Below are 19,257 nucleotides of genomic sequence, written 5' to 3' on the forward strand. Positions count from 1 at the left end.
GCTGTTCTAGGTGGGTTTTTTTTACTGAGAAATTCTAGAAGTGTTAAACAACAGGTGACAAATGTCCATTTGGAATGGTCTCTTCAGGGATCATTCCTTTCAAATAAGAAGAAAATGAGAAGTAGAGAGCAGTCTCAGTCATCATCCTTCATGTATGTGGAGAATCAAATCCACATATTTTTGAAACTGACACTCTTGTAAAGGCCCATGTTTTTCATGGCTCTAAGCAGGGAAAGTGCTTTGGAGCATTCGCACAAGCATATAATTTATCCATCCTTAGATCAAATTCCTGTGGCTGCAGACAGGAAGGAATTTTCCTTCATATTCTGTATGTTAGTTACTTGTGTCCTGCTGGTGAGGACTGAGGCTTTTATGGTACCATGTTAACCATAAGCTGCTCCTAAATGATGTTGCTGGCAATTAACAAACAGATCTTTTAAAGTGTTACTAGTTTTGAAAACAAACCCTGACATCTTTGTCTTCACAAAAAATATGTGACAAAAGGACAGTGCTGGTGTATAGCAGTGTAGTGCCCAGCATTGGATATAGTTTTTCAATGTGAAGCAGGAATTTTTTTCTAAAGTACTGCCAAATAAATCTCACCTAGGGGAATAGGAGTGGCAATGCATGACAATTTGTTTTCAGATTGTACCTTAACAACACCCTACCCTCAGCCAGATAAACAGACATAAACTTAAATAGAAGTGGCTGAGCCAAAAAATAATTGTAATAATTATATTCCAGTTAGTCAGATTAATAATGATAAAATATTTTTCCTCCCAGAGTGCTGTTTATTAGCCAGCACCAGAATTTAATATTTTCTTGCCATGGTTTGTGAGAGACCTTGGACAAAAATTTTTGGGTGAGGTTTTTTTCCCTTTATTTCATTCAAGACTTTTTCTCTGAAACACTGGCCCTAATTTTCATCATGATTAGGATGTGCAAATAACTTTTGCAGTAAGTCTGGCTTTTTTAGCAGGAATGCTACGTTGTCCATCCAGTGCCAGGAAGGGGGAAATACCCTTAATTTTATATTCAGTTAAATACAGGATTTGCCTTTCTGTGTGATGATTTCCAAATAGTTTAGCTTGGAGAGTTTTCTTGTGGAGGAACTGATTCACATGTTTATTTTCTTTTCCTCAAAGTAATGACTACCCAACAAGACTTAACAATCCTTGTGCTCTTTTCTATATGTTGTTTGGGTCCTCATCCAGAATTATGTCCGCAGAGTATTCACTAGGCAGAATGTTACAGAATTTTTATTTTACAGCCCTTTAGCTTTTTTGCAGCATTATACATTCATTCATTTCACAGAGTGTGATTGCTTTGCGTGCAGCAGTTGCAACAGAGCATTTTTTTTTTTCTTAATTACCTATTAAAAGAGATTTGAAGCTACTGTTAATTCACAGTAAAACTCTAGTGTCAAATTTTTGATTTTAATAGGGGCTTTAGAGGTGTTGCTACTGGATGTTCTTCTTACTATGCCATCGACATAGAATTGGAATAAATTCTCTCTGGATTGGCTAGAGAAGGAGGCTCATGTAAACCATGTGAAGTTCAACAAGGCCAAGTGCAAGGTTCTACACCTGGGTCAGGGCAATCCTTATTATCAACACAGACTGGATGATGAATAGATGAATGTGTGATGAATAAGTTGAGTGCAGCCCTGCAGGCAGGGACTTGGGGATACTGGTGAATGAAAAAATGGATATGAGCCAGCAATGTGTGCTCAGAGCCGGAGAAGCCAGCTGTACCCTGAGCTGTACCACAAGAAGCGTATTCAGCAGGTAGAGGGAAGGGATTCTGCCTCTACAGTCTGCTCTGGTGACACCCCACCTGCAGTCCTACATTCAGATCTGGGGCACCCAGTTCAAGAAGGACATGGACCTTGAAATGGATCATGAGAAGAGCCCTGATAATGGTCAGAGAGCTGTAACTCCTTCCATGTGAGGAAGGCTGAGAGGCTTGGGGTTGTTCTGCCTGAAGAAAAGAAGGTTCTAAGGAGACCTTATTGCAGCTTTTCAGTATATAAATGGGGCTTGTAAAAAAGATGAGCAAGGGCTTTTTATTGGAGCCGGTAGTGACCAGACAAGGGGCAATAGTTTTAAACTGGAAGAGAGGATATAGAAACTGGATATAGGAAAGACATTTTCTATTATGAGAGTAGTAAGAAACTGGCACAGGTTGCCCAGACAAGTTGTGGATGCCCCATCCCTGGATGTGTTCAAGGCCATGTTAGGTGGGGCTTTGACCAAGCTGATTTAGTGAAAAATGTTTCTCCTCATACTGAGGGAGTTGAACTGGATAATCTTCAAATGTCCCTACCCACTATTTCCTGCTCCTAATTATTCTTGGCTGGCAATAACCTTCTTTGCTGCTTTATATTTGGAACACCAAATATGGTGAGGTATTGATCCTTAAATATGTGTATCCGTGAGTATGATAATAGGAGTGTAATTAGTTTTCTTAGAATGAAGGAAAGATATAGCACACATTTTGCAACGATCTGTCTTTCGTGGTTTCTAATTTATGCTGAATTTCTGATTCTTTTATGCCATACAGATAATTTATTGAGAAGATTCTTCATAGGAAAATATTTTGTGAAAGTAAATATTACCCAATTTGGAAGTAAAGAAAACCCCAGAGAACCCCAAAGTTAACAGGAACTGTATTATGACTCTGGAAAGACATGCTCAAAGACTGCACTTATATCACTGGTATACTTCATGCATATATTTATAAAAGACACGGATGAGTCATATATAAACATTTTGATTATAAAGATTTTCTTCATTTTCCCACAGACTTGCTGCTTTCAAACAGCTGCATCCCATTCCTGGGCTCAACAGAGGGGCTTGATTTTCGAACCCTGCTGCTAGATGAGGAGAGGGGCCGGCTGCTAGTTGGGGCAAAGGACCACATCTTCCTGCTCAACTTGGTCGATGTAAACAAAAATGTAAAAAAGGTCAGTGCGTTTTCCATGGATTTTATCTCCTAAGTTAAATTTTGTTAAATTCTTTTGTTTGTTTTGTTTTGTGTTTTTATTTATTTATTTCTTCACTGGCTAACTGCAGATTTCGTAATGCAATGCAATTTACCCAGATTTGATAATCTCACCTCTCATACTTACATATATTATCTTTAATCAATTGAATTTTTCATGTGGTATGATCTCTTGTGTGACTGATGACCTGCAAGAGATCAGCTATGTGGAAGAGCCCTGCAGTGCATGAACATAGCATCAAAGTAAATTAGAAAAAATGTAGCTTAGAGTGTCTCAACTCCTCTGGTCATGGTTGCCTTCTCATTTAAAAGCATTTGGAAGGAAATAACTGAAGACGGCTCTTTCATTGCTTCCTGGCATCACTGGGATTGCTTTACTGTAATACTGAACAGAGCAGAGGCAATTTGGATGGTTTAAATTATAGTAAAATGTAAGTGGCAATTTTAGCATTTCTGTTAATACCTAGAATTACTAGTGATAGGAAAAACTTCCACTGGGATCTGCTGTAGTCGCCTGCCTGTCCCTAGTGACAATGTGTTAACTTGAGATAATAAGATGACAATTTAGCCTTCAATATATCTAGCAGACATGGTGAACTGGAGCTTTTGTAAGCACAGTTGACTGCTGTGAGCGAAAACCAGATGCTTGTACAGGAACACATGAAAACTGGTTTCCTGCTTCTTCCAGATATGAAGAAAATTTGAATTCTCAGCTGTGTTTGGTATTTTCTTTCGGCACCAGAAGGGGGTTTTAAATTACTGCATTCTGCTGCCAGCTCTGAAGAGGTAACTGACCCTGAATTAATGTGATTGGAGGCAGGGGCTGAACAGGTGGAACAAGAGCCTTATTTTGCCCACATGTTTGAGAGCAACACTTGCTATCATTGTATAGAAGAGATACAGTACCAGGTGGAATATCTTGTTCCTCATCTTGACTTCAGCAATGCTGCACATGCCAGTTTTTGTAAAACTCAGATTCTGAGTATTTCAGGAAATTTCTTCCTGGGATGCTTTATTGAGCACTTACCTTGGCGTCTGTCATTTCAGTAATTGACTCAAAATCCACCATCCCCTCAGGGTATTGCATTAATAACAGCCCTGCTAATTATAATTGCAAATATTCAGACTACAGATTGATTTTTTGTGTAGGCTTTCTGTAGAAAACAAATTTTGTGTGGAAAGCAGACTTCTTTTTCTGTGAGATGTTGCTTGCCTCCTGAGAGATGCTGAGTGCTGTCACCTCCCATTATGTTCAGTGGGGCTTTATGAGCCCAGACCCTGCTGGAAGTGGTGGCACCCTGTGTGAGCCACCCCTCAGTCCAAGCTGGTGACATTTTTCCTTTAGCCAAAACACCGCTGATCATTATGGACCTTGTGCTTTCCTAGAAGAGCAGAACACAGACACAGCCAGGAAAACTAATCTGCAATTGGACAGTGGTATAGATGTTACAGAGAAAAGACTCGCTTTGTATTGGAAGGAAAATTTGCATTTCCTAAGTTGAATAGAGAATGTATGCTTACATATCTGTGGGTAACCTGAAAGGAGGGAATAAAGTTCCTAACCACTTGCATATCTCGATTAAATATGTGTGCAGGTTCAAATACTTCTTTTAGCAGTAAACTAATAGTTTAACTATTCAGATAATATTTAACTTTTCAGAAAAAAAACACATGAGGTAAAATGTATTTAACTGGGAAGAACTGACTGAGAAGCCTTGCAGAGCATCCTGGTGTGATGATTTCCAAAACCACCATGGGCATAAAATAACTTTATAAACTTTATAACTTTATAAATGCCCAGGTAACACAAGACAATGTCGCACAAGTGTTTCTCTTTAGTTCCACTGCGCTTGCCTGGTTGAATCTTGTCAGTGGAGGGAAGGGGTGAGATAAAGGAAGTTGTGTGAGGAACTGTGTGTAAATCTCATGTGTGAGGAGGATGCTAGAGGATACTCTACAGTAGCAGTGAAGTGTCAGAAAGTCGCATTTGCCGGTGCTGTGTTTAGACTGACTGTAGTTTGGGTTGGCACCGGGCCAGGCGGCTCACTTCCAGGCTTTCCCAGTGTGAGGAAACCACACATGTTGGGACTACAAGGGTCTGAAGTGTGTTCTTTGTACTCCTCTGGAGTACGAGTTGTCTGGAAAAAATAATCTGCTTACACACAGCCATTAAAATGAGTAGAAATTGATTAGAATATTAAGTTTCTGCCTATAAATGATGTGCTTATTAATGACTTTGAGGAAGGAGTGTTAAAAGCAAGCTGAGGGGGCGAGAGAGGTATAACAACTTTGAGACTAGAATGCAAGATAATGCATAGTTTAGGGTTTCCTTTCTTTAAAACAAAGCTGAACATGAACTTTAGAATGCTCTGTGCTGGGTAGATTCATCTTATTTTAATAAAGCTCTCAATTTCAGATATTTGTTTTGTTAGGAGCTACTGATACCTCCAAAAGCCAAGTCAGAATCCCCAATAATTTATTCTCATATGTGGATATAATTACTTGGCAAGGTTATATTTTAGAGTCTAAATCTCCAAATTAAGACATTTCTGGAATAGTATTCAAAGAAGCATCCAAAGCATTGTATCCTGCTCCCTTCTCTAATGTATACATATATATAATTTAATAACTTCCTTTTTAAAGCCTATTTATTTATCTAAATTAGTTAATTTGACTTACATATATTAAGTTATGGCCTTATTTCCTGGTGTATTTTTCCTTATGAAATAAATCAATAGTTCTGCTGGAGTCCCAGTTTCTTAAATCATTGTAGTTTTTATTCAATTTATTGTGTAATAGGTTGAAAACTTCCTTAGCTGGCAGCTTGAAAAAAATCTGTCCGGTTTCCAGTGCATGCAAACCTCATTATAAAACAACAGTAAATACCACAGTGTAATAAGCAAGTCTTCCAGCCTGACAAGCAAATGCAGAAAGCTAAAGTGATTATAAACAATAAAGTTTAGCAATGGATAATCATCTTTCTGAAGTTTTCCTATACAGAAGCCTTTAGCTCCTGTTGCTGGAGTGGCATTATCAAGTGCCATAGTCTTTTTTTGAGAGATCCTCACATGTCTGACAAATTCTGCAAGCTATTTGCAAACTGGAAGAATTGTGATTGAGTAAAATAAAGATGGTCAGTGAAAGAAAGGAGTTTTACTGAGGGCCTTTGTGCCATTACCACCAGAAGTGCCATGTAAAACAAAAGGATGTTTAATAGCAGGCTGAGAGACTGGAAAACTAGAAAAGGACTTCTGTAGGAACACCAGGCTCTGGGATCTTGCTGGAAACGTTACCTTAGTACATCGAATTTTCTTGTGAGTTTGTGTAAAGCCTTTTCTATTTTCCTCCTTAAGCTAAATAAATATAGAATACAAAATGTTGTCAGCTGGGTAAACAGTGGGTAAATAGGAGCGAAGCAGTGGTGCCCCTTTCTGTGGCTGTGCTAACAGTGCACGCAGGGTTACGTGTCAGCGCGATTATCACGGTGGGATCCGCAGCACGACCCGCCCAGCTCCGCAGGAATAGGAATGCTATCAAGGCCTGACAAGCTTTTGAAAAGCTGCCAACCTGCAGGAGCTGTCAGTGCTAGAAGACACAGCCCCATGTGGGCCAAATAGATAAACATGTCAGATCCCCAACAGGAGCTTTGAAACAAGTTGTTTTCATCTGCCCCAGTGTGCACTGGCTCTGGGTCACAAATTATCATCCCTTGGAGCATCCTCCGTTTGTAGTTGCTACTATTTTTCTGGCATGTGCGGCTGTCTTCTGACATCCTTGAATGCCCTCTTGCATCCACTATTATCTGTATTTCACAGGGAAGAATATACATATGCATAAATATATATTTATCTGCTGGGTAAGTGCTTGTGAAATAGCTGCACGTAATTTTTTTTTTCTATAACTTCAGTGCTTGCCAACAGTTCAAGTGGGCTTGTATTTCAGCACTATTTGTGGTGTGGCCCACCCATCTCTGCAGGAAAGGGAACATATATGCAAATACATATGCATATTTATGTAAAGCAGTACCCTAGAGGTACAGGAGCAGAATTTTACATTCATTGCCCTGAGAAACTTTCTGTCACTCTATATAAGCATGGTCTCAATTAGGAATGAACCCAATGGGAATTTAGCCAGTACTGAAAGGAGGCTTTGGTTCTTGCCATCAGACCTGAGCCTCAGAAATACATACAGAGTCTGAAGTGTTTATTGCAGCCTTGAAACACAGTAATACCAAGACTGGTCCTTCTTAAAAAATACGTGCTGATTATTCTATAGCTCAAAGGAAGTTAGCTTCCTGCCCATCAGCAAAACTGTCTGAGAGTGAAGCCTTCTTGACCTGTCAGAAGAAAAGGTTTGCCAGGAAACATTAATTGAAGGCCAAAGAGTCATGTGGAAACCACTGGGGATATTTAAACTTATGAAAGTGGGGCATCAGGACTGAGATGATCTAGGATAAACCCAGTGAAACTTCAGGTTAGGAGCTTCCAGAGGCAGAGGTATATCTTTGTGCTTGCTATTCCTTGGCGGGGTCTTACCGGTGAACTATTTTCTCTATAAAATTGTTTGACAGGCTTAAATTTAGGCACCTGTGTAGTCAAAGTGAAAGCTTTTGAAAAATGTTTACAGACACAAAACAACAGATGGAGCAAGACGTGAAGAAAGCAGTATGAACCCAGAATGAAGCAGTCCTAGGTGGAACAGAGTGTCTCTGTTACTTCCTTTTGCATTGTTGCCATCAATTATGTTTCCATAAACATCCGCTGTCATTTTTATATTTTACCCATGTGTTTAGCTAGAAAGAATGGCCAGTATCCTGCTTTCTGAAAACATTTGCTTATATTGGTCATTGGCTTTTTCAAAGGTAGGATTTGTTTTTAGTCTGAAGTGATAAACATGTCAGGAGCAATGCCATTTACCCTAAAAATCCTGGTGTATTGTTTCCTTTTAGGAGAAACAGACGGTAGTCAGAAGTCTGCTGTGGTTACACTGTGGAAAATGAAGTGTAAAAGCACTGAAGCCTTTCAGGATTTAATCCAGTGTAAATGAAATCAGCATCTGGTCTATTTTCTCTAAGTTTTCACGTGTGCTCATAACATACACGTGAAAATGCACTTTTCAGAAAACCCTTGAGACTAGAAGTATTGGCTGCTGCTTAAGTTGTGTTGGAGATTACAGTTTAAGAGGAGAACTGGGTCATTGGAGATGTTGCTTTGTCCCACACAGATGCAATATTAAAGCCCATTTGGTTCTAATACAAGGATTCACTCTAACAGCCACCTGCCAAATTTAAGCTACCAAAATCTTATGACTGTGTCTTCCAAATACACAACTTTTATTTTCACCTGAGTTCCAGTGCATTTTACTCAGTTTGATAGCACCATGAAAATAAAGAATGCCATACACTGACACTGTCATTCCTGCTGTGTTGTAAATCACTTTGAAACAAGCCTCATGTTCTCTCTTTCCCCCTTCCTGTTACATCAGATTATATTTATCAGAGATCCAATTTTCTGTTATTATGAAATAATTGGAGATGGAAATTCTGGTCAGTTCATTTCCTAGATGTGTGCTGCAGGTTTGGGAAATAGTACCACAGGTTAAGGTCTGTGACAGATGTAAACAAGATTAAGGATACATTCTTAGCTTTTAAGGATCTCTTAAGTATTTGTGGGAGTTAGCTAAACCTTGATGAAGTTGCTATAAAGAAAGCCAGATGAAAAAAACTCCAAGGATAGCTTGGTTAGTTTTCAAATGCAAGGAGAAATTTAGATTAGGAACTTAGATGTATCAGCTTCCTTTGTTAGCTGGTGACTTTAAAATACTGAATTCCCTAGTAAAGCAATTACAGTGGGAATCAGTTACAAGACCTGCTTGGAGTAACCTTCCTGTTAGGATTTATATGTGAGAACAATCTATCCAGTTCCTCAAGCTGTGGTCTTCCATACTGCCCACATTAATGCAGCAGATGTGAGTTATTTGGAGAACAACTGGTATACAAATATGCTGTGCTAAAATTAGACCATTTTCTCATTAATTAGCGTAGTTGGTTAGAACATGGTGCTAATAATATCAAGGTCACTGGTTCAGTCCCTGTACAGGCCATTCATTTAAGAGTTCAGCTCGATGATCCTTGTGGGTCCCTTCCAACTCAGAATATTCTGTGATTCTGTGATAATTGTAACACTCTTTGTTTTCCACAAAATAATACCGAGAATGCATTAAATTCTTTGCAGTGTTTTCTAGGAAATTCAGTAAATTTTTAGTGCTTGCAGTAATTTTCAGTGAAGTGACCTGGGGTCAGGATACAGCAGTGACAAATGTCCCAGTTCTCAGGATGCAATTCGTGAACACCCACTCTTATTGTATTGGGGCATGACATTCGTGATATTGTCTTATGCAGCAGGGTGACATTCTTATTGGATCACTGTCGTATATTTTCTCAGTGCTCCTTGATCTTACTGTTTTTCTTTGCTTTTGATTTTTGAGCTATGAATTACAAAGTTCTTCAGAAAATCAAGGGAAAAAAAAAAAAGTCACATTATTGTCATTTTACTGGTGGGAAAATTGAGACCTGACTGTCACATATAGTAAGGCAATAACAAAACTAGGATTAGACTGTCTCTTGGTTTACTTCAGTCCTTCAGTCTGTTTGGCTCATGTTGCTCTCTTTACTGTACTCGTTTTATGGTCCCATTGAGCTAAGTAATGAATCCTTTTTTTTTTTTTTTTTTTTTTTTTTTTTTTTTTTTTTTTTTCACACAAGGGGGTAGTTTTTCATGCAGAAGAGTTTCTCAGGGGGAGTATATTGCATATGCCAACATGACAAAGGGCTTACAACTCAATCTAGCTTTGTTCTTTAGAAACTGAAGTTGCAACTGTCATATGGGGAATTTACCCATTTCAGTGAGCCTAAGCTCATGAGTTAGAGTGTACATGCTTCACAAAGCCTTAATAAGACATTTTTATGCCCAAAAAGCTGTAATTTTATTGCATACCTTCCCTCAAGCATCAGTATGATGAATACCTAGTACACAGAATGAAACAAGGGAAGAAAGCTGGCCGCCTCTTGCTGCATCAAGCAGCTGTTTAGAATATTCCTTTAAAATAGGAAGGGTGCAATCCCTTTTTTCACAGGCCCCAGATTCAGTGTGTTTTGAGACACGCCGATCAGCTGATGTCCTTCACTCCTGGTAGGGACACACCCTGGTGCTGCTCCTTTCGCCACTAACAGAGTACTTGGGGGTGTCTGGCACCAGAGGCTGCACTGATAGGGAAGTGCTGAAGCACGTGCGCAGCATCAGGCACGGGAAAGGCTCCAGTGAAAGCCCCAGGGCTGCTGGAAACCGACAGCTTCAGTGGGGCACTCAAGTGCTTGCTGCTGGCATGAGCAATGGCTCTCTTGGGGACCTGAAACTGGAAGGAGTCACGTTGGTCAATTGGTCTCACTCCCTGCTATCAGCACCACCTACCTCATGGAGCAGTTATTCCTTTCATAACCCAGTCCAAAGCTGCTGTAAGTGGCCCTTTGGGATACTTCATGCAACTTCGTTAGGAATGTTGTTGCTGTGGAACAGATCCTTGTTACTCTGATGCTTCAGATTTAATTTTTGGTAAAATTGACAATCTATGATAAATATTTATTTGTGAGCAGTTTATATCCATTTCCTCTGGCTGTTTATAATTCTTGTCTTCAGACCCCTTTGATTCTTCCTGCGTAATTTAACTCTATTTGTATTAGTGATGCTTCCCAACTTTCTATCACCTGCTTGGGTTGTGGCAGAATTTTGGGTTTTTACCAAGGCTACTGAAGGGTTACATGAAATAGGATGAGTACTCTGACACTGTTTTTTAAGAAACTTCATGAGTAACTTTCTACCTCAAGTTCTTTACTTATCAGACCTTTTTTTTTTTTTTTTTTTTCTTTTTTTTTCCTTATACTAGGGCCTGCTTTTTGCAGCTGAGCTAAATCAGTTTCTAGGTGGCAATTTAGTAAATACTTAAATGGTGCCACAACAAAGAGCAGCTCTAGCACCTTAATGTAATTCAGCTGGGTTGTAAAAGTACAATATTAGAGTGGAATAATGTCTGTTTACCAAGTTATATTGTCTTCTCTACCACACTACATTTTCATTGGAAGCTTGTGTTTTTTCTTCCTTAACTAAAAACTTGTTTTGAAACCTTAGAACCAGATGAAGTAAGAGCAATGGGTTTTTAAATTGTTAAGGTAGCTTATGATTTTCCTCTTTTGTATTGTGACAATATATAGCATTTTCCACTCATTTTATGAAGTCCTGCACCATCCTAGATTTAGAAGCCTAATTAGAAGTGATTACTTGATAAAGCTGTACTTTCACACAACTTTTTTTTTAATAAGACTTAACTGTTTTCCTTTTGAGCATCCCTTCTCCTAAGGATTTATAGTCTGAAGTGTTAGCCTAGGAACAAAATCTGATAGAGAAAGATAGATACTGAAAAATGACTAAAACACCAGTACTACTAATTCATGACAGATGGCAGCTGAAATTAAGCTCTTAGAGGTGGAGTTATTTTTTATATATATATATATATATACACACACACATATATATAGCATCCATGTACCAATTTTTATATATATAAATAATACACATTTTAAAAAATTTTTGCTTTCCTTTTCATTCCTTTCTTATAGTAAAAATGCATATTTAGAGGACAGGAAAATGCTACTTTTAGAAATCTGCTGCTCCTGATCTGGAAAAGACCTTTGTGGTTTTAAATGTTTTGTTTTAATCAGAAATCAATTTCCAGCTACCCTTTAAAGTGATACCTTATCTATCCTCTGCTTTTGTACTCCTGGGAGGTTTTCTTTCTCTCTGATAGAAAAGAGCTTATTAAGTTTCATTTATTAGGAGAATTTAATTTCTTTCCTGTTGCTGAATTTAAGAAAATATTTGAAGAACGATTTAAAAGTAGTGGTAAGGTTGGGGGTTTTTTTTGTTTTTTTGTTTTTTTTTTAATTGGGCAATAGAAGATAAAATCTGGAAATCGTGATAGTAGTCGACCTTTGGAATTTTGATACGGTTATTATAAAAGGAAAATAAACTGAAGATTAAGAAAATAAAAGAATCCTATTTAAGTATATTGTTCACATATTCCAACTAGTTGCCTTAAATTCAGTAACTCCACTAAGCTATTTAAGATTTCTCCAGACATTTCGGATACAGATGCAACTACAAAATATGTTGAATATATAATTTCTACTGTTTGTAACACAAAATGATTATAACTTAAATCAGTGTTGTTGTCCCCTTTAATATATAGTGCCTTGCTATCTGCTTTTAGTTCCTATTCCCTGAAGTTTTTACTTATTGAGGAATTTGGGAAAAAAAGTAATTTGTTAATAAGCTGTTACCATTGTGAATAAAACATACAAATAGAAAAAAAAAAAAGATAAAAAAAATACCAATTTCAAAGCAGCAGACCATTTAAAAGCTCAGTGATTTTAAATCTAAAAGAAACTACAGGAGCATGCAGTCTTACTTTTTTGGCATATTGTAAAACTAAGTAACTCATTGGAAGAAAATATAATAGTAAAACTTAATTTCACCCCCTACAGAAAAGTCAGTACAGATGTGTAATGTCACTTGTCTCGGTGTTTGAGGGAACCAGACCTGCGGTACTGTTACACAGCGTGTCCTGTAATAAAAAATGAAGTTAATGCTTGCTTGCTGAGCGCATCGACTCATTACTTATTATGCAATTTTCTTGATCTATTACAATTTATATCTGACAGTTTCTGGGAACCTCTCATTTCTCATATGGAAAGCAAATAAATATCACTTTTACTCCCCCATACATAATTGCAAATTGATTTTCAAGTTGGATCACTTAGCTTCAGTTTTCATTGTCTAATATGGCCTTATATAATGCTAAATACTGAGGCTGTTGAGTAACTAGAGAGTAAAACAATTGATTTTTTAATATAATTATCTGTGGTCAATTATCATAGAAGTGGGGGTGTGTGTATTTCATTCTTGTAGGATAAACATTAATTCCCATGAAGGCATCTGTAGAAGAATTGGGGGTAAGTCAAGTCTTTTTACACTTCTGATGCCTTGAAGCAGATATCTTTGTTTTTTAACTCCTCCAGTTCTTCTGTATAGTTGGCAGAAAGAGCTGGGCATTTTCAAAAGCCTACAAAGAGATGTCTTGTCTGCCTAATTGGATAACTAAGCTTTGGCCAAAAATCTCCCAAGCCTCTTGAAGACCTCTAGGCTTCCCTCTAATTCAGGGGTCTTGGGCAGAATTAGGCATAAAGTTTCTGTACAAGGGTACTGACAGCTCAGACAAATCTCAGATGTGTTTGGAGATCCATGTTCTTAGATTCTTTTATCTGTTCTTTCTCATCAGTTTTTTTTCACTGGTAGCTTTTCCTCAACTTTTCTTCTTAAACTTAACCCGTGTTGCAATCAAGACTCATCCCACTCTGCCCAGGCAGAGACCAGACTGGACCTACCTTCAGCCCCTCATGATATTCCCAGTACTTTCCTCTGTGCCTCCTGGTGCTGTGCACTATGCCACTCACACACCCCAGCACGGCTGATTTCAAATTGCATTTTCATACCTGGATGCTGACCACATCATTCTGAGAAAATGCTCTGGGAAAGCAAGTTTGTGCTCCAGTGCTGCAATGCTGTTACACACTGTCTTATCTCTGATTCTGTGTAAATATTGTTGTAGAGGGTTAAGGTTTAAGTAACTTGAACTGCATTATGTCTACTAAGAGGTTTTTATCAGAAAGGTAACTAAATTCACTTGAGAGGAAATTAATTTCCTTGCAGAAATCCAATACATCCATTTTCATTGGGAAGGAAAGAGAAGGAAGTAAAACCAAAAGTGTTCCCAGATTGAGAGAAACAGTGACTGTAGGTTTTGGGAAGTGATAAAGGTACTTGACACAGGACACTGGTTTTTTGCTTTCCTTACCCATGTGGGACTGAGCCTTTGTATGTAAAACCACGTCCTACAACGTGCCAACCGCTGGGTGAAAGGGAATATGACAACAGTCAGCTCCTCTTGTATGCCATTGAGTTATGCATCCTTCCTTGATGATGTTTTTATTTCTAATGCATATTATAATAAGTCTTCATTCTGATATATTTGCTATTTAAGATTTTGTAAAGCATGATTGGAGACTACTTTAAAGCATTTGTAACTACTAATGACCTGCTGACCTGGGACTTGAGGTGATGTACTAATCAATATTTGCTTAAAAATTAGTGTGATTATTGGTGGTTTTACTAGTAGTTATGAGAAATAACAATAGCTGCGTCTTGTCAAAATTAGAAGTACAAAATATCTATTTTTATCAAGACGGTTGTAGAAGAATTTGTATTTAGCTTCTATTTTAAATTTAATAGAATCAAGCATGTACTCAATCATATCCAGTTTTGACTGCTGAATTTAAATCAGTGAGGCAGAACCTGAACTGTTTTTCATTGCTATTTCTTCACTAACATAATTTGGATTACAGCAACTGATAGTATTTTGTCATCAGGATTCATCTACATCAAAACCTGTATTACAGAATTCTTCAGGGCAGATTAAGAAAGAAAGAAAGAGGAACAGTATCAATATTTAAGTCCAATTATCTGAGGTCCACAATTCTACTCTCAGCTGTTTCATTTTCTCAGTAAACTCAGTTAATGTTGATAGGTAGCATTTTTAAACCGTGCACTGTTGATTTCTGTCAAATACGCTTTTTGGTCTACAAATTTCCCTTGAGAGATCCTTAGTTTTTTGAACCTAATTCTTTTCACTTGAAAATTGGCAGAAAGAGCTAAGTATTTTATTTGTAACAGTCATGCCAAATCCACTGTCCCAAATTCTTCACAAATGTAATTTGCAATCAGTTTAGTTTCCAGATGATTTAGGTCATCATAACTTTGAGGGAAACACATAATGGTGACAAGGTGCCCTGGCCAGATTAACTGAGTGCTTTTTAAAAGTACATGTAGCCATTGAAGAAATAAACAAAGATTGGGGCGGGGTGATTTAAAACCTCTTAACTTTTTGTAATGGAATCTTGTATATGAAGTCATGTTCATTTCAATTTACAGGCAAGGTCCTTCACCATGCATAAATCTGTTTTAACTGTTTATTCATGGAATAATTAATCTACAGTCATAGGACAGTTTATAATCTCCATAATCTTTGTTTTATTTTAACTATCTTACAGATTAACTGGCCTGCAGCAAAAGAAAAGTTAGAATTATGCAAATTAGCTGGGAAAGATGCCCATGTAAGTATGATGTAAATTTTTTATTATTGCTGATAATTATGAATATCTGTGCATTTGTTACTAAATGTACAAAATGCATTAGTAAGCTCTTCTTACATTTCTTCTGAACTAATGTCCTAAGTGTTTTTTTCTTGAGTAAAAAAATTTACATTTCTATTGGTTTTTAAATGTTAATACTTAAAAAGAATCAGTATTGCAGATAGCAGTCATGCTAGGTTGTTCTTTTATGTAATAAATGCAGCTGAGAGATAAATGGACCTTCCTCAGAAATGTGTATCAGTCAAAACTTCCATGAAATCCTCTATTTTTACATTAAAATGCTTCTTTTTTCTTGGGAGTGTCTTGAATGTAACTTCATTATAATTTATTGACAAAACAGAGTAGTAGAGCAGTGTACAAATCAATTTAACTTGCAGACAGCTTCAGTTAGGGTTAAATGAAAATCTCAGACTCAATGGCTTTTCCCAATGGATTTTCTTTAGGAAGTATTTAACGTACATACATGTATACAATACAACTTTTATATGTTTTGCATACCACAGATTACATCATGTGTCTAGACCCCACTATAAATATAAACATTTCCTGGCTGTAAAATAAATTTCTTCCTTTTCTCTCAAAAAAAATTCCTAATTTCTATCAAGCATGCTTTTTACCAAGGTAGATTACAGCTGAAAACACTCTCAGCTCTCTGCTTGAAGAATTTCAACTTCTTATTCTAAGTTGTTGCTACCATTATCTTTACAGCAGTCAAAACCTAAACAGCACCTTTGCTGAGCTCTGGGAATATTCTTATCCTGGTGTATATGGAAGATTTGTGCTGTTCTGTTTCTATACTAAGAGAAGAAGGAAAAGGTCCTGGGAGGGAAATATTTGTTTTAGACTCTCACTTAGGTGTAAGGTGATGAACCTATCAACAGATCTTGTGTATTCCCTCTGAAGTACTTGTTTTGTGTTTCTGTGTTAATTTCATTTTGGGGAGGGCTAGAGCAAGCCTTTTCCTCCAGCCCATGGGTCATCCTTGGAGCATGTAACAACTGCCTGTGCTTACCAGCAAGGGCCAAGCCCAGCCAGGACAGCCCACTGGACTCAGAAATGACCGCATAAAAGTCGCCAGTTGGACTCAGAAATGACCGCATAAAAGTCACCAGTAAGACGTGGTTGGTGCAGAGACAAAGCATACCCTTTCAAGTGTGTTGAAGCCTTTCAGCCACCACAGTAACTTTAATCATGTAATCTTTGGTGTTAAAGCATGTGCAGCAGCCTGAGCTGGGAAGCAAAGGCAGGAGGACTGGTAGCCAGACAAACCCAGTGGCTCTGCAACCTCTGCCCAGTTGCTGACAGGTGTTGTTTGCTACAACACAGGCTGAACAGATACACTCCAAACTGTGCTGTGAGCACACAGCTTCTTGTGGTTGTGAGCATTACAGCAGATTTAGGTTTGCAAGTCTGATTGATGAACTGCCTGGCAGATAGCCACTGTCAAATTGTAGTTGTCACAGCTTTGAACTACTTTGTAAACAGTCTCTGCTACAGTAGTTTTGAGTTTAAGTACACCAGTGCTATGGCTGTAACTTCGTAGAATGTATAAGGTGAAAAAGAGGAATAAACATGAAAATTAAACTTTATCTTTCTTTTCCCAACAGACAGAATGTGCCAATTTTATCCGTGTTCTTCAGCCGTACAACCGGACCCATGTTTATGTCTGTGGCACAGGGGCGTTTCACCCACTCTGTGGATACATTGAACTTGGAACTCACAAAGAGGTAATTTAGCTTTCTCACTAGTCTGACATGTCAAGGAATAGCCCTCATCTTGTTTAGCATTCATCATAGATTGGAAAATACTATGTGAGTGTTTAAAAAATGACCTGACAGCAGCTTGCATAAATAACAGGGTAAATGGTGGATTCTGCGGGTCAGACGGGAACTCTCGTTCTCACATTTGGTATGTGCATATCGCTTTTGAACAAAGCACTTTCCTCAGGCTTAATACACCAAGTTCTTTGGAATGACACTTCTATGTGATTAACTAAGTGAAGAGAACATCTAACCCAGATGTCTTCCTTTCTAGTAAGTCATTTCTGCACATGCTTTCCTTATGCACATACATTCAGAGTTCAAGATGAAACTTGTAGTTCTATCTTTTAATGTGCATATACACTTGGTCCACAGAGGGATTCCTATGCCTTGTGCATGAGAGAAGTAAACACTTTCAAAGGGGCCTGAATGCAGGGACAGCATCTCAGGACTTTGCAATGTGTTGCAGTCTGCTCACTAAGGAGGTGTTGGGTGCCCTCCATCATTAGTGGCATATTCCTGAGCTGAAGTTAGCAGCTGATTGGTCTTCATTTGCTGGTGACAAAGAAATCTCTATTCTAAGTGGTAAATGTTTGAGACCTAACCCCCACAACAGGAGAGTTTTGGTGTTGTGTCAAGCAGCCACTTAGTACACAAGTCTCTTTTTAACTCCTGTATGTATCACACCTTGGCTATATTTGTCCCACTGGCACTGTTCTCAGACAGTGTTGAGATGTGACCTGTCTGCCTGCTTGCCTGTGGTGCAGGCTTCCTGTGCTGCTATAGAAATAGCTTTCTCTTTTCTTCAAGGCTGGGTAAAATTCTAGAATACAAGAAATGACATCTAAAGTTACTAAATGGAATAACCTGAAAGACAGTAAGAATCACAGAATGGTTTGGGTGGAAAGGGCCCTTGAAGATCACCCAGTTCCAACCCCTTTGCCACAGGCAGGGACATCTTCCACTAGACTGGGTTGCTCAAAGCCCCATCCAGCCTGGCCTTGAACACTTCCAGGGATGGCGCATCCCTTTGGGTAGCCTGTGCTGGTGCCTCACCACCCTCACATGGAATCATTTCTTCCCAATATCTAATCTAAACCTACCCTATTTCATTTAAAGTTATTCCACCTTGTTCTATCACTGACACATGGAATCAAGGGAAGATTCTCATAGAGGGAAAAAAGTGATTAATATTTGCCCAGACTGAGATCCATCATTATGTACCCCACAGCCTGTGGGCTGGATGACCAACCCAGAGGGGCTGCTTGTGCAACAGAAAATTGAAGCTGTGAGAAATCTATAGGGTGGTATTCTTTGCCTAATAAACAGTTAATGCTCCTGGCATTGTCTGGTATATGGTGGATAATTTGGCTTACATTGAAATAATTCTGTAGACTTCTTTGCTTTGCACTTTAAATATTCCAGTTGAAGCAAGTGAAATTTTAGATCTCTTGTATCATGCTGATTTCTTAGCTGAGTGATCAAATACACAGCTGAATGGAACAGAACAGCTCTCAGCAAGAGTATAAGTAAGGCTCTGGTTTACCTCTGGGTCATTAGCAAGATTCCTTATTCAGTCTACCATTGCCCTACTTAATTTCAACTACTTCATTTGTGGAGGTTGTTTTCACCAGACCTTATGAAATTATGGATTTGGTCTGACTGTTCTGTCCGGCAGCCAGTCTAGACAAGGGGTCTGTCTCAGTTAGACATGACCAATTACCTTGTGAGAGGAAATGGAAGAAGAATCCTGGTATTGTATTTCCTAATCCCCTCACTGTCCCCCAGTCCTGCCTCTCCCACATTCCTCCTGGTTGCTCAGCTGCAGTGGTAGGTTGGACAGTGTTCAGCACTGTTCCTGCCTCTTCTGACAGAGCAGCTCTTCTACAGCTTCCTACTGAGTTATCAGCCTTAAATGGCATATTTTCCCTTTCCTTCTTGGAGGCCTAAACACCCTTCAACCACCATCCTTCCACTGCCTCTTCAGATAAATGTGACAAGGCAGGAGCGTGCTGAGGAGAGGCCCAGTGATGTGAGTTTGATGGGCAGTTGAAAATGTCTCCTTGTAGGAACTGAAGCCGGGAAATCTATTCTCTTAGAATTTTTTTCCTTTTTCTCTCCCTCACCTTTTTTTAATTTTTTTTTTTTATTATTAATCTCTGGGTTATAATAACA

General features: G+C 38.4%; 1 protein-coding gene across 3 annotated transcripts in view; it reads left to right on the forward strand.

The window, feature by feature from the left end:
- The window catches only part of SEMA3D (semaphorin 3D), a 131,691-nt gene that overhangs the window by 53,302 nt on the left and 59,132 nt on the right, over window positions 1-19,257 (forward strand). For all 3 annotated transcript variants that reach the window (XM_040062456.2, XM_040062459.2, XM_040062457.2), the window contains exons 3-5: window positions 2,805-2,965; window positions 15,221-15,283; window positions 16,930-17,049. In XM_040062456.2, coding sequence (XP_039918390.1) covers window positions 2,805-2,965; window positions 15,221-15,283; window positions 16,930-17,049 — 344 coding nt within the window. The remainder of the gene's footprint in view (window positions 1-2,804; window positions 2,966-15,220; window positions 15,284-16,929; window positions 17,050-19,257) is intronic.

Source organism: Hirundo rustica, chromosome 4 (assembly GCF_015227805.2).
Source record: "Hirundo rustica isolate bHirRus1 chromosome 4, bHirRus1.pri.v3, whole genome shotgun sequence".
Taxonomy (NCBI): domain Eukaryota; kingdom Metazoa; phylum Chordata; class Aves; order Passeriformes; family Hirundinidae; genus Hirundo; species Hirundo rustica.